The following is a 26804-nucleotide window of genomic DNA, read 5'->3' as shown; positions in this document are numbered from 1 at the left end:
TTATAGTTATAATCTATTTTAAAAATCAGAGCTATTTAAAATGATACTGATACATAAAGAATACTTATGGTTGATAAAAATAGAGTTCTGTGGTTGACTATAAAAGTCATATTCTGGTGACATCATAACTTAAGCTGTCCTGTAAAACCAGGTGTTCTTAACTAATCAACAAAAGCCATTTACTGACATTAGTTTGGGGTGAAGAATCTTTATGGGGTTCTTAAAGAACTCAAGGTGTATCATTGCATTTATTCAGACAGTACAAAATACTGAACGTTTTCTTTCTACTTAAATGTGTGTGTTAGATACAGCTGCTCTTTTCTTATGATAAAACAAAATGAGAGTAGGGTGTCTAAATAAATGGAAAGGTTTCCCTTTCCTCAAATGCAATTAAAGTTTTAGAAAAACTTGGGGCCCTTCCCTGCTTTCTCTGCTCCTCTTATTTTCTCATCACATTAGAACTAATTCACTACCTTTGTTGCTTAAAAAGAAAAAGAAATTAGAAATAAGTTACTTATGCTTCTCTCCCTTTGAATAATTTTCCAAATGCTTAAATTATTATATTAGATAAATGTACATAGAAGTAAAATGAAAACCCAATGACTAGCTGATAGCTATCTTGTAGCGGTATTGTTCTAGGATGCATGTTTTCCAAGACCTTGCATTAAAAGCTGTCATTTGTCAATTTTCTTTTGGCCATTTTTCCCCCCTATTAAAAGAAGCAATTTAAAAAAGAAACACTGTGATTGAGCAGAAAAGAAGCAATCTTGATGACATGCTTTAATACTTACATAAGAGCCATAGCCAGATTTAAAAAAAAAAAATCTTCATCAAAACGAATTTGCTCTTTGAAGGCCACCAGGATAATCAGCAAACTTTAGAGAAAGGGGACCAAAAAATAGCTCATTAGCTTAATGATAATATCCATAATCACGTTTGATTGAGTCACAACCTAATATTTCTCAGCAATTTTGTTATAGCCCATTCAAAGCAAGCAACCTGTTGCTATTGCATTGTGAGACCCAGGGTGAATCGCAATCTGAGTTATTTTGTGGAGGGTTTCTTGGAAAGGCAACTTAATCATAACTAGGAAGGCTAAAAAGAGTAAAACATGGTCACAGCCTGGTGAATTGATACTTTGTTGCTGAGAAAGATATTTCCCTCATGTGTGGTATCTGGAAAACTTTATCATCTCCCCAAAACTTTAAAATGCATCCAAACGCACACAGCAAGCTAGTCCTTCCTTCCATTTCCTTACCCTGACCGGGTCACGATGTTTCTACCGATCCAGGGCATGGTTTCTACTCATGCTGCTTTTCCATCAGCCTACTGCTTTCCCGCCTTGGACCATCTGCTTCCCCTGAAGATCTTGCAGAAAGATCTGTGGGATCCAACAGAGTTTTTCTGGCTGCTGCTACTCAGATCGTATTCAGAACCTGGTGTGAAGTTGGAGTTGGGGTCAGGTATAGGGAGTAACTCATCAACTGCACACTGACTTCAGGCTGAGTTTCCAACCATCTGCAGCCTGGACAGCTGCTCATCTCTCAAAGTCTAGCTAGAGCCCGATTGATTGTGCCATAGAGAGAGCAAACACTTGAAACACGAAGGACTAAGGAGTAGGGAAAGGAAGAGAGAGGCTCCTATGGGGCAAGGGATATTCTCAAAGATGTGAATGTACAGATCCTTCAAAAGCAAAACAGGACAACCCCTTAACATGCTTCTTGCACATGAAAATGTAGAAAATCCTGCAGAGGGAGGGAAAGAGTTTAGGATTTCCTTAGTACTTCCTGCCTCAGATTTGCATTGATAGCCAGAGTTGGTAACTTGCCAGTTTTAAAACAGCCTTGAAAACTCCCAAGTTCTGTTTTCCTTTGAAAGGCTGAAACATACAAAACTGGTTTTCTAAAAATTGTCCAGCAATAGAACCTTGAGGTACAACTCCAAATATGTCTTTCGCTTCAGGGGGTAATATGAGAGCATGAAACTATGATAAATCTTGTTTGTCTCATTTGAGAATGTACACAATTTTAATTGGTTTTGAATAAGAGAAAAATAGTAACAAGGGGCCACTCTCCCTTTCTAGTTGTCCTGTTTTCTTTACCTCCCCCCCATATTAAATTATCTTTGGAATTGTCTTTTCTATAATGCAGCCATTGTTTTCACAGTACTAAGTTTAGTGCCTAGCTAAAAGGAGGAGCTATGTGAAAAGTTCATGTTGTTGTTGTCTTTCTCTCCAGAATCATTCTTAATTCAAAAGAAACCTCATGTCAATTTGTTCTAACAGTATCTTCCTAACAGCTTCCTTTCGCTTTCTCTCAGTTTGGGAAAAGAACAATAGAATTATAAATCAAAATTATTTCTCTGAAGTAATTAAATCTATTAGAGGGTTGGAGGTAGGGGTGATTTGCAGGGAGGGAGACAAAAGAAGAGAAGTAGGATGTAAGTTCATTTCAGGTCTTTCTGGCTCCAGGAATTCTGGAAAGTGTCATTATTGCACTAATATGATTTTACACAATCCTTTTTGACATTATCAGTCTTTTTGGCAGAGAGAGGGCTCAGTCACAATTACGTCCATGCCAAATTCTAAGAAAACCAGTCTTTCTTTAAAAGAAAATCTTTGTAGTGTTGGACTTCTTATTTGGAGTAAATGGTTGATGTTTATCCACAATTGGCTTCGAGTACTACATTAAAATTGTGTTTTGTAGCAGTCTTGTAAGCCACAGCTGTATGTGATTAAATAGTGTAATATCAAAAGCGTGTGAGAATAGGCTTTTTTATGCTATAGCTGTTGCACAGCAAGAGAGTAGATGGAACCAGAGGGAGAGCCAGGGCAACAGTGTATTTATGTGTTGTAATACCTGCGTCAAGGATACACATTGCTGTTTTTTGCAGTAGTGGGAAAATGCTGACCTATCTTGGATGTCATTGAAAAATACACTTTTTGAAAATGGACATGGACCTATCATACCAATTTTTATTTTAAACAGAGAGTTACTGTTTAATTAGAAAACACATATTTACCGAAGGGTCCGAAACATTTGCAAGTGGAAGGATCATAATGATTTTCCATGCAGCACACATTCAAATAACAAAAGTGAATTTCTCATTTCTGTTTTGAAATCATAACTTTTTTGCTTTTTTAAAAAAATTTTAAATGTTTTTTGCTGCTTTAAGCTGTGGAACTATTGTAAGAAAATCATCAGGCCATTTATCCCTAAAAAAGAGTGACAGGTAATGAGGAGAACAAAATAGGCGGTGGTATGATTCTTTTTTTTTTCTTTTCAGATATTTGGAAATATAGTATTTGGTTTTGTATGCCTATTGTTCCTTTGTGGCCACTGTTAAGAAGTACATACTTGTACAAAGGGACACACTTTTGGGTCTATCTCTTTAGCAGGATATCATAATAAGGAGATTTATTTTTCATGGGATGGTTAAACTATAAAGTTCTTGAAAGAAAATATTCATGAAACCTGTCATCTTGAGTTTTCTTGAGCTTGTGAATCTATAGGATACTAATAAGAGATTTACTAGTACGTCATTGTTTTCAGGGCCTTGAAAAAGCCTGTAGAAGTAGCTGTTGGTTTTCAAATTTCAGGCATTAAAAAGCAATTTGGAAAAGGAAAAAAAAGAGGGGGTTGACAGATAAGTTGGATTCTGTTTGTTTTGTTTTTCATGTTGATATAAGCAGCAAATTTGTTCACATTTAAACTTTTTTTTTTCATGTAGATTTACTGGTCAGGAAGTATATACCATGTGGAATCAGTAACTGGGTATAGCTTTGGAATTCAGAACATTGACATCTAATAGATAACAAATTTCAAGAGTATGGATAACAAATGCTGAGTCATGGAGTCTGGTTTTGTTTTATTGTTGTGGAGGGAGGGAATTCTCTGATTTGTGTGTCAATGGATTGGTTTCAGGTTCTCTAAGATCTCTTCCAGGCTTAGTATTTGTGACTCACACTTTGAGACTAAATGAGCCTGCTTTGATGTATTCCTGGTACTGGGAGATGACCTTGGTTTTGTGCTGTCAATGAGTTTTGTTCAGGTCCCCATCCTTTCTCCAGAGCAGATCAAATACTGCTTTGCCCACTCTGGTGATTGATGAATTTAACTGTCTGCTTCCTTTGCCAATCTAAACCCAGTGTACCAAGAGAAACACATTCATCACCTGGGAGTGGGTGGAGAGCAGCTCCCAGGGGTAGGACAGAATGACAGGCATCATTTAATCATGGTCATTGCCAGCTTTGTTATCGTGGTTAAAGTTTTCTCCTTTGGGTAAAATTAGAGCTTATCTAAAGATGGTGACAGTGTGATGCTTTACTTTTCTTCATTTAACTTCCTCTCTGCAGGTGGTTTCAGAACTGAATGAGTAGGCATATGTTAGGCCTAACCAGTGGGGTGATGGAGGCAGAAGGATTGCCTCATTAAGGCCCTGACAACCCTAGTTTTGTGAATGAAACTAGGAGCTAGTGCCAATATGGAAATGACAATTGATAGATGAAATACTATTTTGACTGGAGGTTATAAATCCTTAAAACCCCTAAATTGCTGAATAGTAGTCTTTAAAACATGAGAAAAGAATACTATAGTAACTCTAGTATATGGAGTAGTAGGAGGAAGAGAATTACTTCTCCGGGACACATAAGCACAACCGTTATCTTTCTCTCTTTTTCTCACTAAGTACCCTTCTCATTCCCCCAAAAGCTCCTATTAGCTGAATTAATGAAAGTAAATAGAGGGACGCCTGGGTGGCTCAGCGGTTGAGCGTCTGCCTTCAGCTCAGGGCATTATCCTGGAGTCCTAGGATCCAGTCCCACGTCAGGCTCCCTGCACAAAGTCTGCTTCTCTCTCTGCCTACATCTCTGCCTCTCTGTCTCAGTGTCTCTCATGAATAAATAAATAAAATATATTTTTTAAAATAAAGTAAATAGAACCTTGAATTTTGTTTTTATGAATGATAGCCAGATAGAAAAAAATAGACTTGACTTCATACATAGTTCAGGCAACCCTGATAATGTCCTGTCTTATTGTGTGGAAAGTAAGAGACAATGGAAGAAAAATAAATCTTGCTATATTCTAAGTATTGGTACTAATTATTTTAGGTATGGAGTTTTGGTTTCAGAGTTAGCTTTCCTACCATTATATTGTAGGGTTAAGAAGTTGGTATACATCACACTTCATATGCTAGAATCTTTGGCTATTTCATTCTTAACTAATGGTTTTCAAGCTGAATATGAATCATGCATAGAATTTAAGGAGAGTTTTTGAGGAGCCTTCCTATTTTTATCTCGTGTACTGCTGTCTATTTATCTTAGTCACATTGCTGATTGAGGACGATTTAATGAAAACGAAAATGGAAAACAGAATACTAACTGTCTGGGTTTCTGGACCGGTTAAGATACCTTAAAAGGTTTCCTTACATATGCGAGTCATATTTGAAGCTATTATCGATGTCTGTAAACTCTCATATTGCCCCTTTTAAAACTTATCAGTCACATAAATTGGGTGGTGGCACCCTGACTATAGCTCCTGTTGAGGTCACTTAGCATTCAAGCAAATATACTTTTGAGCTCCTAGCTAGTTTCGAGTGGATGAAGTATTTGAAGGAGTGTGTACAAAGCTTGGAATAAAATTTCAGAGATTGTTTTCTAGTGTATCATACAAAAAACCCATCTGACATACTTACGATGTTTCATTTCTTCATCTCTTCTCAAGAGATGAGAAAAACACTTTTTTTGACTTGGTACTTGTCCCTGGAAGGGTTGTGACACTCCTGAATTACCCTCGGTCTTGCTTTCGGCCCCTAGGCCTCTTGTCCCTTGCTGTGCATAGCAATTCAAACTGAACCATTAGAAATAAGGATGTTGTATTTCAGTATAAGGCAGGAAATTCTGGAAAAGCATAAAATTCTGATGTCCTTTTTAAAGTTATTCCGAAAAATTAACCACTGCTTTTTTTTTTTTATGATAGTCACACAGAGAGAGAGAGAGAGAGAGGCAGAGGGAGAAGCAGGCTCCATGCACCGGGAGCCCGATGTGGGATTTGATCCCGGGTCTCCAGGATCACGTCCTGGGCCAAAGGCAGGCGCCAAACTGCTGCGCCACCCAGGGATCCCTTTTTCTTTCTTTCTTTCTTTCTTTCTTTCTTTCTTTCTTTCTTTCTTTCTTTCTCTTTCTTTCTTTCTCTTTCTTTCTTCTTTCTTTCTTTCTTTCTTTCTTTCTTTCTTTCTTTCTTTCTTCTTTCTTTCTTTCTTTTCTTTCTTTATTTCTTCCCTTTCTTTCTTTCTTTCTTTCTTTCTTTCTCTTTCTTTCTTTCTCTTTCTTTCTTTCTTTCTTTCTTTCTTTCTTTCTTTCTTTCTCTTTCTTTCTTCTTTCTTTCTTTCTCTTTCTTTCTTTCTTTCTTTCTTTCTTTCTTTCTTCTTTCTTTCTTTTCTTTCTTTATTTCTTCCTTTTCTTTCTTTCTTTCTTTCTTTCTTTCTTTCTTTCTTTCTTTCTCTTTCTTTCTTTCATTTTTTCTAATGAAAATTTATTTTTTATTGCTGTTCAATATGCCAACATACAGAATAACACCCAGTGTTCATCCCATCAAGTGCCCCCCTCAGTGCCCACAACTCAGTCACCCCCACTCCCCGCCCTCCTCCCCGTCCACCACCCCTAGTTCGTTTCCCAGAGTTAAGAGTCTTCCATGTTCTGCCTCCCTTTCTGATATTTCCTACCCATTTCTTCTCCCTTCCCCTCTATTCCCTTTCACATCTTCTTTATCCATTCATCTTTCGATGGACACCGAGGCTCCTCCCACAGTTTGGCTATTGTGGACATTGCTGCCAGAAACATCAGGGTGCAGGTGTCCCGTCGTTTCACTGCATCTGTATCTTTGGGGTAAATCCCAGCAGTGCAATTGCTGGGTCGTAGGGCAGGTCTATTTTTAACTCTTTGAGGAACCTCCACACAGTTTCCCAGAGTGGCCTGCACCAGTTCACATTCCGACCATCAGTGCAAGAGGGTTCCCTTTTCTCCGCATCCTCTCCAACATTGGTGGTTTCCAGCCTTGTTAATTTTCCCCATTCTCACTGGTGTGAGGTGGTATCTCATTGTGGTTCTGATTTGTATTTCCCTGATGGCCAGTGATGCAGGGCATTTGCTCATGTGCTTGTTGGCCATGTCTATGTCTTCCTCTGTGAGATTTCTGTTCATGTCTTTTGCCCATTTCATGATTGGATTGTTTGTTTCTTTGGTGTTGAGCTTAATAAGTTCTTTATAAATCTTGGAAATTAGCCCTTTATCTGATACGTCATTTGCAAATATCTTCTCCCATTCTGTAGGTTGTCTTTTAGTTTTGTTGACTGTATCCTTTGCTGTGCAAAAGCTTCTTATCTTGATGAAGTCCCAATAGTTCATTTTTGCTTTCGTTTCTTTTGCCTTCATGGATGTATCTTGCAAGAAGTTACTGTTGCCGAATTCAAAAAGGGTGTTGCCTGTGTTCTCCTCTAGGATTTTGATGGAATCTTGTCTCACATCTAGATTTTTCATCCATTTTGAGTTTATCTTTGTGTCTGGTGCAAGAGAGTGGTCTAGTTTCATTCTTCTGCATGTGGATGTCCAATTTTCCCAGCACCATTTATTGAAGAGACTGTCTTTCTTCCAGTGGATAGTCTTTCCTCCTTTGTCGAATATTAGTTGACCATAAAGTTGAGTGTCCACTTCTGGGTTCTCTATTCTGTTCCCCTGATCTATGTGTCTGTTTTTGTGCCAGTACCACACTGTCTTGATGACCACGGCTTTGTAGTACAACCTGAAATCTGGCATTGTGATGCCCCCAGCTATGGTTTTCTTTTTTATTTTTTTTTTAAACAAGCTTTTTTTAAATTTTTATTTATTTATGATAGTCACAGAGAGAGAGAGAGAGAGAGAGAGAGGGAGGGAGGGAGGCAGAGAGAGAAGTAGGCTCCATGCACCGGGAGCCTGACGTGGGATTCAATCCCGGGTCTCCAGGATCGTGCACTGGGCCAAAGGCAGGCGCCAAACCACTGCGCCACCCAGGGATCCCTGGTTTTCTTTTTAAAAATTCCCCTGGCTATTCGGGGTCTTTTCTGATTCCACACACATCTTAAAATAATTTGTTCTAACTCTCTGAAGAAAGTCTATGGTATTTTGTTAGGGATTGTGTTAAATGTGTAAATTGCCCTCGGTAACATTGACATTTTCATAATATTATTTCTACCAATCCATGAGAATTGAATATTGTTCCATCTCTTTGTGTCTTCCTCAATTTCTTTCAGAAGTGTTCTATAGTTTTTAGGGTATAGATCCTTTATCTCTTTGGTTAGGTTTATTCCTAGGTATCTTATGCTTTTGGGTGCAATTGTAAATGGGATTGACTCCTTAATTTCTCTTTCTTCAGTCTCATTGTTAGTGTATAGAAATGCCATTGATTTCTGGGCATTGATTTTGTATCCTGCCATGCTACCAAAGACATGGCCAACATGCACATGAGAAAATGCTCGGCATCACTTGCCATTAGGGAAATACAAATCAAAACCACAATGAGATACCACCTCACACCAGTGACGATGAGGAAAATTAACAAGGCAGGAAACCACAAATGTTGGAGAGGATGTGGAGAAAAGGGAACCCTCTTATACTGTTGGTGGGAATGTGAACTGGTGCAGCCACTCTGGGAAACTGTGTGGAGGTTCCTCAAAGAGTTAAAAATAGACCTGCCCTACGACCCAGCAATTGCACTGCTGGGGATTTACCCCAAGGGTACAGATGCAATGAAAGGCCAGGACACCTGCACCCCGATGTTTCTAGCAGCAATGTCCACAATAGCCAAACTGTGGAAGGAGCCTCGGTGTCCATTGAAAGATGAATGGATAAAGAAGCTGTGGTCTATGTATACAATGGAATATTACTCAGCCATTAGAAACGACAAATACCCACCATTTGCTTCAACGTGGATGGAACTGGAGGGTATTATGCTAAGTGAAGTAAGTCAATCGGAGAAGGACAAACATTGTATGTTCTCATTCATTTGGGGAATATAAATAATAGTGAAAGGGAATATAAAGGAAGGGAGAAGAAATGTGTGGGAAATATCAGAAAGGGAGACAGAACATAAAGACTCCTAACTCTGGGAAACGAACTGGGGGTGATGGAAGGGGAGGAGGGTCGGGGGTGGGGGGTGAATGGGTGATGGGCACTGAGGGGTGTACTTGACGGGATGAGCACTGTGTGTTATTCTGTATGTTGGCAAATTGAACACCAATAAAAAATAAATTTATTATTAAAAAATAAAAAATAAAGGGTTAAAAAAATAAAAAAATGTAAATGGTCTAACAGCTCTAATCAAAAGATAAAAGGGTGGCAGAATGGATAAGAAAAACAATATCCATTGGGGTCACGTTGGTGGCTCAGTGGCTGAGCATCTGCCTTTGGCTCAGGTCATGATCTCTGGGTTTTGGGTTCGAGTCCTGGATCAGGCTCCCCACAGCAAGCCTGCTTCTCCATCTATGTCTCTGCCTCTATCTGTTTATCTCTCATGAATAAGTAAAATATTAAAGAAAAGAAAAACAATATCCATCTAAAGATGCCAACAGGAGTCTCACTTCAGACCTAAAGACTCATAAAGATTGAAAATGAAGGATTAAAAAAAAATTCACCATACAAGGAAAAGCAAAACAACAACAACAACAACAACAACAACAACAACAACAACAAAACAGTCCAGGATGGCAATACTTATATCAGACAGGACAGACTTTAAAACAAAGAGAGTAGCAAGAGACAAAGATGGTCATTACAAAATAATAAAGGGATTAATCCATAAGAGGATATGGCAATTATAAATATCTTGATCATATGCTATAAAACTAGAAATAAATCACAAGAAATAAGTGAAAATGTCACAAATATATGGAGACTCAACAACATACTACCAAACAGTCAACAGGGTAATTAAAGGAGAAATAACAAAATGCATAGACACAAATATAAATGACAACACAATGGTCCAAAATTTTGGGAAGGCAGCAAAAGCAGTTCTAAGAGAGAAATATATAGGGATATCAGCCTACCTCAAGAATCAAAATAAAGCTCCAATAAACAATTTAACATGTCTACGGAACTAGAAAAATCCCAAGTATTTTTCAAAGAACTACAATAAATAATACTGAAATTTGTAGGAAACCACAAAAGACTGAATAGCCAACACAATCTTGAGAGCGAATAACAAAAGCTAAAAGTGTCATGGTTCCAGATTTCAAGATATATTGCAAAACTGTACTAATAAAAAAACTATGGTACTGGTACAAAAAATCAACACATAAATCAAAAGAACAAAAGAGAGAGTTCAGAAACAAACATAGGATTAAATGGTCAATTAATCTATGAATAAAGAGGCAAGAATATGCAATGGAGAAAAGATAGTCCTTCGATAAATGGTGCTGTGAAAATTGGATAGCTACATGAAAAAGAAGGAAATTAGACCACTTTTTAACACCACACACAAACTCAAAATGGATTAAAGAACTCAACATAAGACCTGAAACCATAAAAACCCTAGAAGAGAGCACAGGCAGTAATGTCCCTGGCATCAGCCATAGCACTATTTTTCTAGATATGTCTGCTGAGGCAAGGAAACAACATCAAAAATAAACTATTGGGACTACGTCAAAATAAAAAGCTTTTACACAGCAAATATAATTATCAACAAAACAAAATGACAACCTACTGAATGGGAGAAGATATTTACAAATGATATATGTAATAAAGTATTAATATCCAAAATATATAAGGAATTTATACAACTTAATACCAAAAAAGCCAAACAATCCAATTAAAAAATGGGCAAATGACATACATACATTTCTCCAAATACATATAGATGGCCAACAGACACATGAAAATATGTTCAACATCACTAATTATCAGGGAAACGCAAATTAGAACCACAATGAGATATCACTATAAACCTGTCAGAATGGCTAAAACCAAAAATACAAGATACAAAAAGTTTTAGCAGGACATATAGAAAAAGGAACCCTCTTGCACTGTTGGTGGGAATGCAAGAGGAGCAGCCACTGTGGAAAGAGTATGGAGGTTGCTCAAAAGCTTAAAAGTAGAAATATCTTATGATCCAATAATGCACTATTATTTACCCCCAAAACACAAAAACACTAATTTGAAAAGATGAATGCACCCATATGTTTACCACAGCATTATTTGTGATAGTCAAGATATGGAAGCAAACTAAATGCCCATCAATAGACAAATGGATTAGAAAGTATTATGTATATACATACACACACACACGGAATATCATATAGCCATAAAAAGGAGGAGGTGTGCCATTTGAGAAAACATGGATTAACCTAGAGGGTATCGTGTGAAGTGAAATACCTCAGACAAATACTTAAGTGGAAGTTTTTAAAAATGAGTAAACAAACAAAAAGCAAAATGAGATGCATAAATCCTGACCACTAACTGGTGGTTGTCACAGGAGAGGAGTGTGGGGTGTTGGGCAAAATGGTGAAGGGAAGTGTGAGATATAGACTTCTAGTTATTGAATGAGTAGGCCATAAGAATGAATGCCCAGCGTGAAGAATACAGTTAAAGATGGTGTAAGAGCAGTGTGTCAGGACAGGCCGTAGCTACACTTGTGGTGAACATAGTATAATATATGGTCTTAAAAATATATATATATATATATATTTATATTTATAAAAAACATATATATATATATATATATATAGTCTTGTTGAATCACTATGTTGTACACCTGAAGCTAATGTAACCTTGTGTGTCAACTATATATACATACATAGCTCCTGAAAAATCCTTGGATTTTTCTTTTAAACAAACATTTAATGAGCACATTACCTGCTGGACTGACACTAGCTAATTTCACCTACAATATCACAGCTAAGTAAAATCTTGGTTATTTCTGCTCTCACCACAACTCTGTATACTTATTATTCAATGAAGGAATATCTCTGGTCGCTGAAATTGGACCCAATTTTTATTATCTTAACTACACCACAAGCACAATCTGATTTTACCTTCTCAAGCCTGAATGTCATTGGAAAAAAATAAAGCCTAGAAGAACCATTGGATAAAAACAGAGTACTGCATGTATAACCCAAAATTGGTTCCACACACCAATTTCTATATTTTTGATTCATAACTAAAGGATTCCTTGGTTAGTTCTCTGTTCATCTGAATGCGAAACAGCTCCCTTGCCAAGGTGATTTTCTCCTGGCAACCAACTCTTGAGTAAATATCAGAAGGATACTAGTTTGACCCAACTTACAATTCATCTGATTAAATTTGAAATGGGTGATCCATTATTAAATAAAAGTCGAAGAACCTTCCTTCCATTTCATTTCTTGTGATTACATGCACCTGCCACATGGCTGAACAGCAAAATAACACTCTACATATAGCAGACTAGTTCTCATAATTTCCGCCTGTGTCTATCTGGACAAATCACCCATTTCAATGTATTCTTTAGTGAGTCATATACAACGTATATCTATGATGGCTTTTTAAAAAGCTTTTATTTATTTATCTGACACAGAGAAAGAGAGCATAAGCAAGAGGAGTGGCAGGCAGAGGCAGAAGCAGGCTTCTTAGTGAGCGGGAGCCCAATGCAGGGCTGGATCCCAGGACCTGAGATCATGGCTCGAGCCCAAGGCAGATGCTTAACTGATGCAGCCACCCAGACGCCCCTCTATCATGGCTCTCAAGATATTTAGGTTGAAACAGCGCTTTAAATAAGGGAACAGAGAAATTCAGTACATGTAAAAAAAAAAGTTTAGCCAGGAGTGGTAAGGAGTTCCTCCCTGTATATTACATCTAGATCTATTGGAGCAAAGAGAAAAAGAATATTCGACCCTCCTACACATGACAGGCTGTATGATATATTAGAAAGGGAATGAATGTGAATTAATTGGAAACTGCAGATTCCATTCCAAGCCCCCATCCTGCTGTGCACCATCTATTTGGCCAGATATAAATAACAACCTCTCCAAATGTTTTATTCATATTTGTAAAACTGATAAAAAAGATCCTGACTTACCCACTTCAGGGAATTGCTAAGGGAATCCAAGAGATAATAGAAATTGCCTTCATAAAATCTTAAAAGCCACGTAAGCATTTAAACCCACCATTCCAAGTTTTCCTTTTATTTATTTTTTTAAGATTTTATTCATTTATTCATGAGAAACACAGAGAGGAGAGAGAGAGAGAGAGAGGCAAAGACACAGGCAGAGGGAGAAGTAGGCTCCTCACGGGGAGCCTGAGGTGGGACTGGATCTCGGGACTCCAGATCAGCCCCTGGGCTGAAGGCAGCGCTAAACCGCTGAGCTATCCGGGCTGCCCCCAAGTTTTCCTTTTAGGAGAAGGTAGGTGAGAATCACAGTAAAGAATATTTCAGCAGGAGTGAGGAGACCTAGCTAGACCTCTGGCTCTGCCCCAGAGTAGCTGTGTGATTCTCCAACACAGCATGCACCCTTCTCGAATTTCTGCTGCTTACCTATAAAAGGTGGAAAAGTCTGATGGAATATTTAAAAATCACAGATTTTAGAACCTGAACATTTGGCAGAGTACCATATATTGCGCAAAACTCTTTTTCCCTCCAGATTTTTTATTTCAAGAGAAAAATGACTTAAAGTCAGAGGGACCTGTAGCTGCTGCCAATGCCATGTGTCCACCTTTAGAAATTTTAATCACAGATTATTGGGGGGAGTCAAAGAGGAAAGCAACTTAACATGCTTTGGCACAACCTTAATTGCATGATAAATGTACTTCCAAATAACTCTGACCAAATTCCACTGGCTTTTAATTCAAGGATATAGTGATCTTTCATATTCCTTAGACATTCTGAATGCATCTTAAATACACATTACGAAAGCCATTATCTATACCTGAAAAGGCTTCCTGCTGGAAAGATTGAGGCGTTTCCTCATCCATCTGTTGCCTTGATTCCCAAATATCTGCCACAGCAGCTGTCTCTTGTGTTACTCCAAACTCTCTGGTAGATGGCCAGCCTATAAATATGCTTTCCAAACATGTGGTAATATAAGCGGAAGGTGCAGCCCCCTGCATCGGTGGCATTGAGGACAGGGCTGAGGAAAGTAGCTCTGTTTTGGAAAACCTGTGGCTCCGAAGATTCTATGTAGAGATAGTGTCCTTTAGCTGTGCCCAAGGTATGAGCCTTCATTGGCCCTGTATTAAGTGTTGAAGTTGGACCGTGCTTCCTGGTCCAATCAACGTCGTCTTCTGTATCTTGTTCCCAGTTACAGATTCCATTTTCAAAGTTACATTGGAACTCAGGTACTGAAATTGGCATGAAATAACAACAAAAAAATAATTAAGGACAAAAAACATGATTAAGAATACTTGTTGATATTTGGCTCCTGCCAAGGTTAATGATTTTAATGTTTTTTAAATGCGACACTAAAAGTTTTTAAAAAGTGAATAAATCCTAGATTTATATCAAGTAATAATATTTTATAGACTGGGGGGGGGGGCATTACTTCAGCCATTATTTTCCAAATGCCTTTTATACCCATCCTTCACCATTTCCAGCACTATAACTTTATGCAAATGATGAGGGCACCATGACTGACTCAATACTATAAACTTCTGGCTCAGTCGATTTCAGCCTTAGCCAAATGTCCCAATCACCAGTGAATGTTAAAAATCAAAACAAAACAAAAAACATGAAGTTCCAGAACTTATCTTCAGGGATGTTGATTTATTTTTTTAAAGATTTATTTATTTAAAAAAAAAGATTTATTTATTTTAGAGAGAGAAAAGGGGGGTCAGGGGACAGAGGGAGAGATAATCTCAAGCAGGCTCTCCACTGAGCACAGAGCCCTACAGGGGCTCAGTCTCACAACCCTGAGATTATGACCTGAGCCGAAATCAAGAGTTGGATGCTGAACCAACTGAGCCCCCCCAGCCCCCCCGGAGATGTTGACTGAACTGCCACAAATAGTGCGGTTGAACATCAAGATAATTCATTATCTCCCTTGGCGATTCTAACATGCAGAACTGAAGAGTCATACTTTAATAGAGTCCAATCTTTCAGAATCACCTGATGTGTACAGCATAATTGCTTGCTCCATGGCGAAGCTCCATACCAGCACTACCTGGTTAGATATGGGGGACCGAGCAATCCATATTTTTAACAAGTATCAACATGATCCTGATGCCAGCATTTTCCAGACCTCAGGCTGAAAAACTCCTCCCTTTGGTTTCATCTTGCCCCAATTCCACATTTCCCTCCATCAGTGCCAGAAAGACCATTCTTCTGCCTTCCATGGCAATTTATCATTTTCTTCCTGTACATACATGCTCATTTAATCCAAACTGAAATCTAAGCTCTTCTTTCAAGCTTTACCTTTCCCAAGTTAAATTAACTTCCTGTTTGTCCCTGGCCAGCCTTTTCTTAGCATACACCACCTTCCCCACTTGCCTTAAACACCTCACTCCTCTCTCCTTCTCTATTTATGCCTCCTGTTGTGCTGCGGGCTCTTGGCAGCATCTCCTGAGAGGCAGTCTTTTCTTCTCACTGGATTGCAGCTCCTTTGAGCTGGAGCTTTTAAGCTTAAAACTCCTTCCAGGCACTAGAAGAATTCAAAGCACTTATAAAGGATTGACTAGCCCCTCGTCACCTAGCTTATCTACCACAATTTCCAGAATATAGTAATGTAGTCATTTTCAGGATGTGAACATTTTGTTGACAACAAGGATTTGTTTTTAGAATAAAAACATTTAGCATTATTTGGGTAGAAGGAACAGGAGTTAGAATTAATGCATAGTTTTACATTTTAGCTTCATTCACCGAAGTTAATATTTTTTAAACATATAAATGTCAGCTGTCCTTTCACTATTCATCTTAGTAAATGCACTTGGTGCCAAAGGGGAATAAATATTCTGAAACAATAAATATAAGCAAATGTGGATAAATGCAGCCGGGCTAGAACAAATCATCTGTCTTTGAAAACCACGGAACAGGAGCTTAGAACTAATGATGGGAGCCCAGTGAGTAAATGTCAAATGGGAGATGAGCTTTTGTTTGATATTTCCTCACTTGTGACTAATCAAGCCCAGCTGTGACGTGAACTGGGGACCCACAGCATACTCTCCGGGTGTCAATCTTTGGCTGTGGAGCAGAAGGAGAATGTCAAGCTGCTAAGTTTTTTGACATAAAACTGGCACTAAAGCCAACAGATTTTGATATTGCCTGTCTTCATATTGACTGTATGTTCAATCTCTATTTTGAAAGGGAATGCACGTAGCTCCACCTTCAAATAAAAAACCCTATCTCTAAACGTAGGAAGATTTAGGAAATAAAACATAGATTTCTGGATGCCTAATGCTTTCTATGGAATCCAGGAACACATTTATATGGAAAGCTGCGAGAGAAACTGACACTCTGATACCACTACTGTTCTCTTTCACTAATATTTAGTCACAAGTAGTATTTTGATTATTATAGTTGTACTGACATAACTCCATCTAAGTTAATAGTAGTTTTAAGGATAATTTGCTTTTTTTTTTTTTTTGAGGAGTGGGCTTCGGAGAGCTTCAGAAAGATGAAAAAGCTTTCTAAAGCCACAAAAATAAATTACCTTGGGGACAAGTTACACTTCTTATGTTAGCCATTGTCTAAATTATCAACTTTATTTATATCCACTCAAAGAATTAGTTGTGTAATGAGATGCATGGTAATTCTGACTTCAATCCACCTGACTGTATCAAAGATCACATATATGCAGCATGCTGTACAATAATTTATATGGAAGTTTCTTAATGCAGTGTTTCCTATGATGCACCAAGCATTTTATGGCTTCACTTTGGTTTATAATTAGCCTCTCAATGTAATAGGCATATAGCTTGAATTTTAAGAATTGTTGATATTTCTGGACAAAGAAAGATGCAAATTCTTTTTCTGATTGATTTTGTAATTGAAGTAAAAAACAGCTATAAGCTTCTGATTCATTTTCAGGAGCAAGTGCAATGGGCACTACCTGGTGCTAGGTTTATTAAATTATAAAATGTATACAATCATCAGATACCATAAACTTTCTGGTAATTTAAAGCAGAAACTCAAGACTTACTTTTGACACAGCACTCCCTGCTCCCTATAGCCAAAACATCATCAAATGTCCCTCCTAAGTATTTCCCCAAACATCAGTCCCTCCATCTCCATCACTGCCGCTGTGATACAGGCTGCCCACCCCTCCTCAGTGGATTATCGCAATGGCCTCCTGATGGGTCTCCCAAATCCACTCTCCTCCAATCCACTTATCACTCTGTATCTACACTGACATGTTTTAATATGCCAATTTTATTATACCACTTTCCTTCTTAAAAACCCTCAAATGGAGAAAAACTTTCCTAATATAGACTATAAATATCTGCAAATCTGGCCTCCTTCACATTTCTGTCCTTATACTGCACCCTATCTCTCCTTCACCTCCTCGCTCCTACCGCACTGGCTGGCCTCCATCTGCTACACGGTCACATATCAGGGCTTTTGCATATATATGCTTTGACTTTTTTATTTTCAGATCTCAGCTAAGTCATCTCCTTTAGAAAGTTTAATACCATTATTATAAAGTCACTGCACTCCTCTCCGTATCTCCCATCAAAGCTTCCAGTTTGTATTTTTAAAACAATATTTGAATAATATCTACTTCTCAATTAGACTGTAAATTCCATGAGATCTGAAACTCAGTCATTGTGGTTAGCACTTTATCTATAGTATCTAGTTAATAAGTCCACATAACAAATATCGGTAACCTGATTAATCAACCACTCATCACGGTCGTCAACTCTGGAACAATGCTTCCTGTCTTTGCCTTGATTGGCTAGAAAACAGTGAACAAATCAAGATCTCCACTGTAAAAATACTATGGACCAAAATAATAATAATAATTAATAATAATAACAACAACAAAGCACTTACCACAGTCAACCTCATCAGTATGATCACCACAATCATCTACCAAATCACATAACAGAAGTTTTTCTATGCAAGCCTTGCTGCGTTGACACCAGAAAAAGTCCGGCTCTTCACAGCTCTCTGCAGGAAGAGAAAGGGTACAATTTTCAAATCTGATGTCATCAATAGCTGAGACTCCATCATAAATGCCAAGACTGACTTTATCTAGTGACAAATGGAAGGGCTGAGTAAGGCGTCCAAGCTGAATAGTGGCCTGTGACCACTGGTTGCCCTGGTTACACAATACTCTCCAGAGTACTGTAGAGTCGTTGGAATCTTCCACATGTAGCTGTAGCTCAGCTGCTCCCACTGACAGACCATGGTCATAAAACCTGAAAAAGAACAAACACAAGGAATGGAAATGATTTATTGCATAGACTAAATATTTAACTTATAGGCTCTTCCACTCAGTCAACCGTTGATTAATAATTAGCTACAATGGACGCCTTTATTTCTTGCAGTAATCATTGCTGCTCATATGCGAGAGCTTATCTGCTGAGGTGCATACTCTGGCTCCAGGACCCTGGGAGCCTTTCTCAAGGAGTTCCATCTAGAACAGAGGAGGCAGAGTTAATTAAATTATAATCCACTGTTGGAGGGAAAGAGTCTCTTTCATCTAAAGAAAGAACACAACAAATACTGATAATGTGCTTCTAAGTAAAATGCTAATTGTATAAATATAACAGTACCTATTTTTAAAGGCAAACCAAGGGCAAATCATAAAGTCTAACAAGTGCAGAAGTACGCCTGCAACCACCGGGTTGCTGGGGTAGCTGACCACAGTTTTTAGTATTTACCAGAAGGAAAGTATGCATCCAGGTCCTGCCTGGCTAAACGTTGGGCTCTGGAGTTTGGCAACTTGTGACAAGCTTCTGCTTTCTTCAGAATGAACATAAAATGCCCTATTGAGATACAAATACAAATTGTAAGTTAGCCGACTGAGTTGAGGCACCTGCCTCTTAACCTTGTACTAAGCTCTGTGTCTGACTAAAATTAAGACTATACAATCAAAAATCAATAAATATGATGAGTCAAATTTGCTCTTATGAAAACTAAACTAGTATCTACCTCCAGGTTGAAAATCATGCAAAAAGTTAATAATTTAAGTGAATTCAGCCAAAAGCATATCTATACTCCCTCCCCACCACCCTTAAAGGAGTCATTTCACACTAACAACATAAACGTAATTGACACTATTTAGCTATTTGTCACACTATTTGTTGCAGTAACATAGAGCTTTAAATGCTTATCTTTCTCTTAACAGGCCTGACCAAGGGTGAACAAAAGCCTCTCCTTGCTTATTACCTTCAGTTGTGTTGGGAGTATGATCCCTAGGTGGAGCCTGTTGCTCAAATTCAGCCAAAAGGTTACTTCTAGAGTTCCATACCCAATCAAAATGGTCACCACTAATTGCTTCAAACCAACCACAGCTATCTGCTTCAAAGTCACATTTGGAGCCTGAAAAACAAAATGTGACTCCTAGGATGGCTCTCCGGAGTATTCATATACTTTAGAATCGTAAAGCTCAACTGAAATACCTTGTTATACTTCTCTAAGTACATTAAAGGATACATTTGAGGAAAAAATGGATCCTATCTGATCTGAAAGAAATAAAAACCAGAGTTGTGCTTTCCATACTGAAAAATTAATAAAGCAGAATTATCAATTTAAGAAATTACATTTTTACCAAATAATTTTTCAAAGAAACAGCATTATTCAGCTATATTGAGTATAGAATTGCCAAGGTCTACCTAATTTATTCGATACTCATGTTATTTCTCTGCCACTATGACATTATTTGGAAGACTTCATTGTTCCTACAGATTATTTTATACTAAAATATGAAAAGTAGCTACTTCAAAAAGATTAAAATTTGAAAAACCAAGATTATTATAATTAATATTACGTTCACCACCAATTTTGTAGAGCTTAATATTTCCCAAAGTATTATATGCATTGCATAATATTTATAGGGCAGAATAATTTGACCCACTTTTCAGGAAATAGGTAAGAAATAGTTAATTTCCACAAAGCCATTAGAAAAGAGGAAGAGAAAGACAGGACTGAGAAGTTATAATAATAGTATGAATTATAGCTAATATTTAATAGATACCTATGTCATAGACCCTGTACTAAACACTTTATATAGATCCAACTTTCACAATAGCCCAAGGAAGAAAGGAAAGTTCAGGGAAGTTATTAATCTAACTAAGGTCATAGAGTTAGGAAACTATGTAAATGGATTGAAATCCAAAGATTTTTCACTTCAATGATAATTATGACAGGTTAGGGGAAAAATACTAAGAATATTTAAAACTACATTTTTATAGGCCATCTCTGTTTATAAATACATAATATATAAATAACTCATAAATATACCTAGATTTCAGTGGTTTCAAAGTATGTAGTTGCCATTTCAATCCCTGAGAAAGTAATGCTTTTGATTCCTTTTTCAGACAATTAAAAAAAAACAAAGGGGGACACCTGAGTGGCTCAGTGGTTGAGCATCTGCCTTCGGTGCAGGGCATGATCTCAGGTCCAGGGATCAAGTCCCACATCAGGTTCCTGCGGGGAGCCTGCTTCTCCCTCTGCCTATGTCTCTGCCTCTCTGTCTCTCATGAATAAATAAAATCTTAAAAAAAAAAGGATCCAGGAGTTCTTTTACGAAAATACAGAAAGAAAACAAGTTATTGCTACTATGGAATAGCTATCACACATAGTTCCCTGGAAAGGGAGCCTTATTGTCTATTGTCTGCTATCCAAGGAGATACCAATGTAGAAATAAATGAATATACTAATGGTGGTAAAATTTCAGAAACCACTGTGGCAATTTTCTAGTTTTATTAGATAAGATCCATCAAAGACAGCAATTTTTAACAGATGCTTTGCTGCTAAAATTTAAATATGCCTATCTAATATACTGTGTTCCCAAATATTTAGATTTCTATACACATTTTAAAAACTCACCTCAGCTGTTCAGAGATGTAATAAACCAGCTGAAATTAATTTAGCTAGCTGTTAACCAAATATACACTTCATAAGAACAGCTATTAAAAATTCTGTATGTCGGGACGCCTGGGTGGCTCATCAGTTGAGCAACTGCCATCAGTTCAGGTCGTGATCCCAGGGTCCAGGATTGAGTCCCACATTGGGTTCCCTGCAAGGAGCCTGCTTCTTCCTCTGCCTAAGTCTCTGTCTCTCTCTCAGTGTTGTTCATAAATAAATGAATAAATAATCTTAAAAAAACAGTCTTTTCTGACTTAGAGATATAATATTCTGGGTAAATTTTAACAATTGAGGTTCAAAGATTGTTCACTTTTCTGGAGCCTCACTATTGACTTTCTTAATTATCATCATTATCAGAAACAGCATAATTTGCAAGAACCATAGTTATCACTACTTCAGGGTTTATTGTATACCAAGCTTTGTGCTAGAAGCTGTTATGCTCATCATAGGATATCTGTTGACATAGTTTCTTTTTTAATTTTTTAAGATATTATTTATTTATTCATGAGAGAGACAGAGAGAGGCAGAGACATAGGCAGAGGGAGAAGCAAGATTCCCACAGGAGCCTGATGCAGGACTCGATCCCAGACCCCAGGATCATGCCCTGAGCCAGAGGTGGACGCTCAACCACTGACCCACCCAGGTGTCCCTGACATAAAGTTTCTAAAACTTATTTGTCTATTTCTCTTTCTATGGATATGAGTAAAAAACCTAGTGACTCTATAGCAGCTTTTAATTATTTTCAGTAAAATTACTCTTGTTGCCACTATTAGTTATATAAATATAATTATAGTAGCTACCCCCAAAGAAAGGATGTTAGGGGATATTTGGTAGAAAGACACACAGGCTCCTACACTATCACTGTCACGTTGAGAGCTTTTCACTAGGAGAGAAGAAATTAAATTTATGTAGGAGCCAAGGAACCTTGGCAGGGTGATGGATACAGAATCAGATGGTCTTATATCAGACTCACTGTTAGAACTTCTTTGATGGTTTGAGATGATTCCTACAGAGAATCATGTATAAGAAATAAACATGAAATGAGCAAAGCACTGGAGCTGATAATTTGGGTCTCATGCAAAGACTTAAAAATTTAAAGAAGGGTACTCTTTGATATATACCCAAAGGAGCCCAAAACACATCCACACAGAAACCTGTACATGGCAATTCCTAACTGCCAAAACATGGAAGCAAAAAAAAAAAAAAAAAAAAAAAAAAGTCCCTCAATAGGTGAATGGACAAACTGTACTATACCCAGACAGTGGAGTGTTGTTCAGCACTAAAAATAAATGAGCTATCAATCCATGAAAAGCCATGGAGGAAACTTAAATGCATGTTACTAAGTGAAAGAAACCAGGCTGAAAAGGCTCCATACTGTAGGCTTTCAACTATTTAACATCTGGAAAAGGCAAAAATATGAAATGAGTAAAAGGAGGAGTGGTTGCCAGAATTTAGAGGTGGGGGGAAGGCTGATGAGGTGATTCAAAAGAGTATTTTCAATACAAGAGCAATGTCATGAAAATACTTTGTATGATAACATATTGACAAATAGATTTTACCACACATTCTTCCAAACCCACAGAATGTATCACACCAAGAGTGGACCATACTGGGCTTTGAATAATTATGATGTATCAGTGTCAAATCATCAGTTGTGACAAATGCCCCCCTCCCCTGCCCGCTGGGAAATCTGATGTAGGAGATGCTCTCTCTCTCTCTCTCTCTCTCTCTCTGTGTGTGTGTATGTGTGTGTGTGTGTGTGTGTGTGTGTGTGTGTGTTTAGGGCAGGAGAGGTATGTGGGAAATCTCTACTTTTTCCTCAACTTTTCTGTGACTTGAAAACTGTTCTGAAAAAAAAAAGTCCTAATAATTAATTAGTTGAGCTGCTGAAGAAAAGTCTGAGCTAGCAGAGGTTATTTCATGAAGTTTAAGGAAAGAAGCCATCTCTATGACATAAAAGTGCAAGGTGAAGCAACAAATGCTGATGCAGAAGCTGCAGCAAGGTATCCAGAAGTTGTAGCAAAGAGAATTAATGAAGGCAGCCACACTGAACCGCAGATTTTCAATGTAGATTAAACAGCCTCATAGTGGACGTTAGGACTTTCATAGCTAGAGAGAAGTCAATGTCTGGCCTTAAAGCATCAAAAGACAGGCTGACTCTCTAAGTTAGGGGCTAATGCAGCTGGTGACTTTAAGCCAAAGCCAATGCTCATTTACTGTTATGAAATTCCTAGGGCCCTTCAGAATTATGCTAAATCCCTTCTATCTGTGCTCTATAAATGGAACTGCAAAGCCTAGATGACCGTACATCTATTTATGACATGATTTCTTGAATGTTTTAAGTCCACTGTTGAACTGACTGCTCAGAAAAAAAAAAAGATTCGTTTCAAAATATGACTGCTCACTAACAACGCACCTGGGCACCCAAGGGCTTTGACAGAGAGGTACAGTGAGATTAATGCTGTTTTTCTACCTCTAATACAACATCCATTCTGCAGCCCATGGATCAAGTGGTCATTTTCAACTTTCAAGGCTTAATATTTAAGAAACACATTTCATACAGCTATAGATGCCATAGATACTGATTTCTCTGATGGATGTGGGAAAAGTCCATTGAAAGCCTTCTGGAAAGGACTGACCACGCTAAATGCTATTAAGAACATTTGTGATTCGTGAGAAGCATTCAAAATATCAACAGAAATAGGAATTTGGAAGAAGTTGACTCTAAACCCCAGGGATGACTTTGAGGGGCTCAAGACTTCAGTGGAGGAAATAACTGCAAATGGGGTGGAAACAGCAGGAGAACTAGAATTAGAGGTAGAACCTGAAGTTGTGACTGAACTGCTGCAATCTCATAATAAAACTTGGATGAAATAAGTCAGTTAGAAAAAGATCAATATCATATCATCTCTCTTATATGTGGAATTTAAGAAATAAGACAGATGAACATAGGGGAAGGGAAAACAAAAAAAGAAGCAAACCACAGGAGACTCTTAGCTACAGAGAACAAACTGAGGGCTGCTGGAGGGGAGATGGGTGAATTGGGTGATGAGTATTATTGGTTGCACTTGTGATGAGCACATGATTTTATACATTAGTAATGAATCACTGTACTCTACTTCTGAAACCAATATTGCACCACATGCTAACCAACTAGAATCTAAGCAAAAACTTAAAATTTTTAAAAAAGTACTAATGCCAAAAATGAAGGCTTTAAAAGTGGGGGGAAAAACTTGAACAGATTAGGAGTTGCTTCTTATGGATGAAAAAAGAATATAATTTCTTGAGACGTAACCTATTCCTACTCCTGGGAAAGAATCTGTAAAGATTGTTGAAATGGCAATAAGGGATTCAGAATATTACATAAACTTAGTTGATAAAGCAGCAGCAAGGTTTGAGAAGACTGACTCCAATTTTGAAAGAGGTTGTACTGCGGGTAAGATGCTATCAAATAGCACCATATCCTACAGAGAACTGTTCATGAAAGGAAGAGCCAATTGATGTAGCAAATTTCATTGCTGTCTGATTTTAGCAAATTGGCACAGCTACTCCAACCTTCAGTGACTACCACCCAGACCAGGCAGCAGCAATCAACGTAGAAGCAGGACCTTCCACCAACAAACAATTATGACTCCTTGAAAATTTGTATGATAGAATTTTCTAACAATAAAGTACTTTTTAATTAAGGTATGTACATTGTTTCTTTAGACATAATACTACTGCACACTTAACAGGCTAAGGTATAGTGCAAACATAATTTTTATATGCACTGGAAAAGCAAAGAATTCATTTTATTGTGATACTTGCTTAGCTGCAGTGGTCTGGAACAAAAACCACAATATCTCTGAGGCGTAGCTATGATAACTGTAAGTCCACTAGGTTAACTCTCCCTGTTTATCTCTCTTTCTTGCTAGATTTCATGACCCTCCTTGAAAGTTACATGAAGGAGGACAAAAGTTATTTGAGTGTTCTAGTACATTGAGGTTCTACTTTATTTGATTTGATTAAGCAGAGGTTATTATAAGCTTTAAATACATTAAAACTATGCATACTATTTTAGAATATGTTCTCTACTCATCGTATTTCTTTGAGCTTCAGGCTTTTTCACGCATTCAAAAGGAGTTATAATAATTTTGGAGTTGTAATGTTAAAATAACTGTAGTCTTCATCAAAAGTTAATATTCATTAGTTATTTAAAGCATAAAATAGTCAAATATTTGTAAAAGTACCATGAAATCAAAAAGACTGCTATATGAATAAATAGATGAAATCTTTTAAAGGAACACCAATGCACAAACAGTAACACTTTACATTCAAAATTATTGCATTTGAAGTAGCAATTATTAATTACATTATTCTACACATGGTTTTAAGGATCTCCTGTAATCTGACCAGCAGAGGTACTATTGGGACATAATTCTCCAGGGTCTCTCATGTTTCTGCATGTCCTATAAGCTGAGCCATTAACTGCCCCTTTGTTCCAGACCATCCTTTTAAGGATATTAAAATAGTAAATGCTCATGAAAAATAGAGGTAGTGACTCCATCTATAAGAGAGGGCAAATTATTGTCTTGTATAATATAATAAGGAAAATGTACTCCTCTTAAACATAGGTCAGACACATTTGCTTGAATCCCACTATAAGATTTGGGTTCCATAAACACAGGCTTTCTTAGCTGTGATGCATAACCTATTTCTCATGCATATCAGCCTGGGCCCCTCTGAGCTGCTCCTGGGACTCAGGGAGCAAGAGGAACTAAGGCAAACAGGACATTTATGCTGGGTGTTACACCATTAATAATAAATCCTTTAGTCTCTGAACCAGAAGTCTCACCTATTTTGGCAGCATCCATAGAACTACACAGGCTAACTTGCTAGCTTATAAGTAAAGTTTCAGACTCTTCACATTTCTCAACACATCCTACATTAAATATTATGTATATACATATAAAATACATATATATATATATATATATATATATATATATATATATATATAGTGCTCACCAATAGGGAGCCTAAAATCTAGCATGGGAAATTTATAAACAGGAAATTATGACAACAGAATAACAAGTACTCATTCATTCACTCTTCATTCATTTGACAAAGATGTACTGCGTACACACTATATGTTTGGCACAGGTATAGAGTCTTCTAAGAAGACAGAAAAGTAAAATGGGGAAAAGAAAACAGAAAAAAATCTCTGTCTTCATGGCATTTAAATAATGTGAGTGAGAAAGGTAGGGATACTAGGTGAGATATTGAAAAACAAAAGAAATAGGTAAGACATATATAATTCATTTAATGATAATAAGGCAAAAAAAAAAGAGAAAGGAATAGAGCATGACAGAGTAGGGTTGAAAATTCACAGATGGTGATCAAGGGAGGTGTCCTAGAAAACCTGACAACTAGGTAAACTCAGAGCAATCACTTTAATTTTTTGGCCTTAATTTTGAGGTATTGGAAACAATTAGGGATGCTTTAACAAATTCTGACTTAATCCCATCCCCATGGCTACTGTACTGAGAAAAGATAAAAATAAGGTGACATCAGCAAGAAAAGGAGATTTCAAAAATTCCGATAAGGAATGATAATGGTCTGGACCAGGGAGGTAATGAGGAGATAAAAACGAGGCATTCTGGTTATATTTTAAAGGCAGACATGATAGAAATAACTGGCATCAGTTACAAAATGTAAAAAAAAGATGAATCCATATGATTTTGAAGTCTTTGACCTGAGCATCTGAAACAATGGCAACGGGGGCGGGCCAGGATGCAAAGG

At 37.5% G+C, this 26804-nt stretch overlaps 1 protein-coding gene across 1 annotated transcript in view; it reads right to left on the bottom strand.

Moving 5' to 3' along the window:
• LOC140629396 (MAM and LDL-receptor class A domain-containing protein 1-like) overlaps positions 1-26804 on the bottom strand; it is a 42201-nt gene that overhangs the window by 6676 nt on the left and 8721 nt on the right. Inside the window, exons 2-5 of the mRNA XM_072818839.1 lie at positions 18477-18567; positions 17982-18395; positions 13927-14338; positions 792-875 (exon numbers count right to left, since the gene is read on the bottom strand). Coding sequence (XP_072674940.1) covers positions 13965-14338; positions 17982-18395; positions 18477-18567 — 879 coding nt within the window. The 3' untranslated portion in view covers positions 792-875; positions 13927-13964. The remainder of the gene's footprint in view (positions 1-791; positions 876-13926; positions 14339-17981; positions 18396-18476; positions 18568-26804) is intronic.

Source organism: Canis lupus, assembly GCF_048164855.1.
Source record: "Canis lupus baileyi chromosome 5 unlocalized genomic scaffold, mCanLup2.hap1 SUPER_5_unloc_1, whole genome shotgun sequence".
Lineage (NCBI taxonomy): Eukaryota > Metazoa > Chordata > Mammalia > Carnivora > Canidae > Canis > Canis lupus.
The sequence above is the reverse complement of the archived record's forward strand: the minus strand, read 5'-3'. Positions and strand labels throughout refer to the sequence as shown.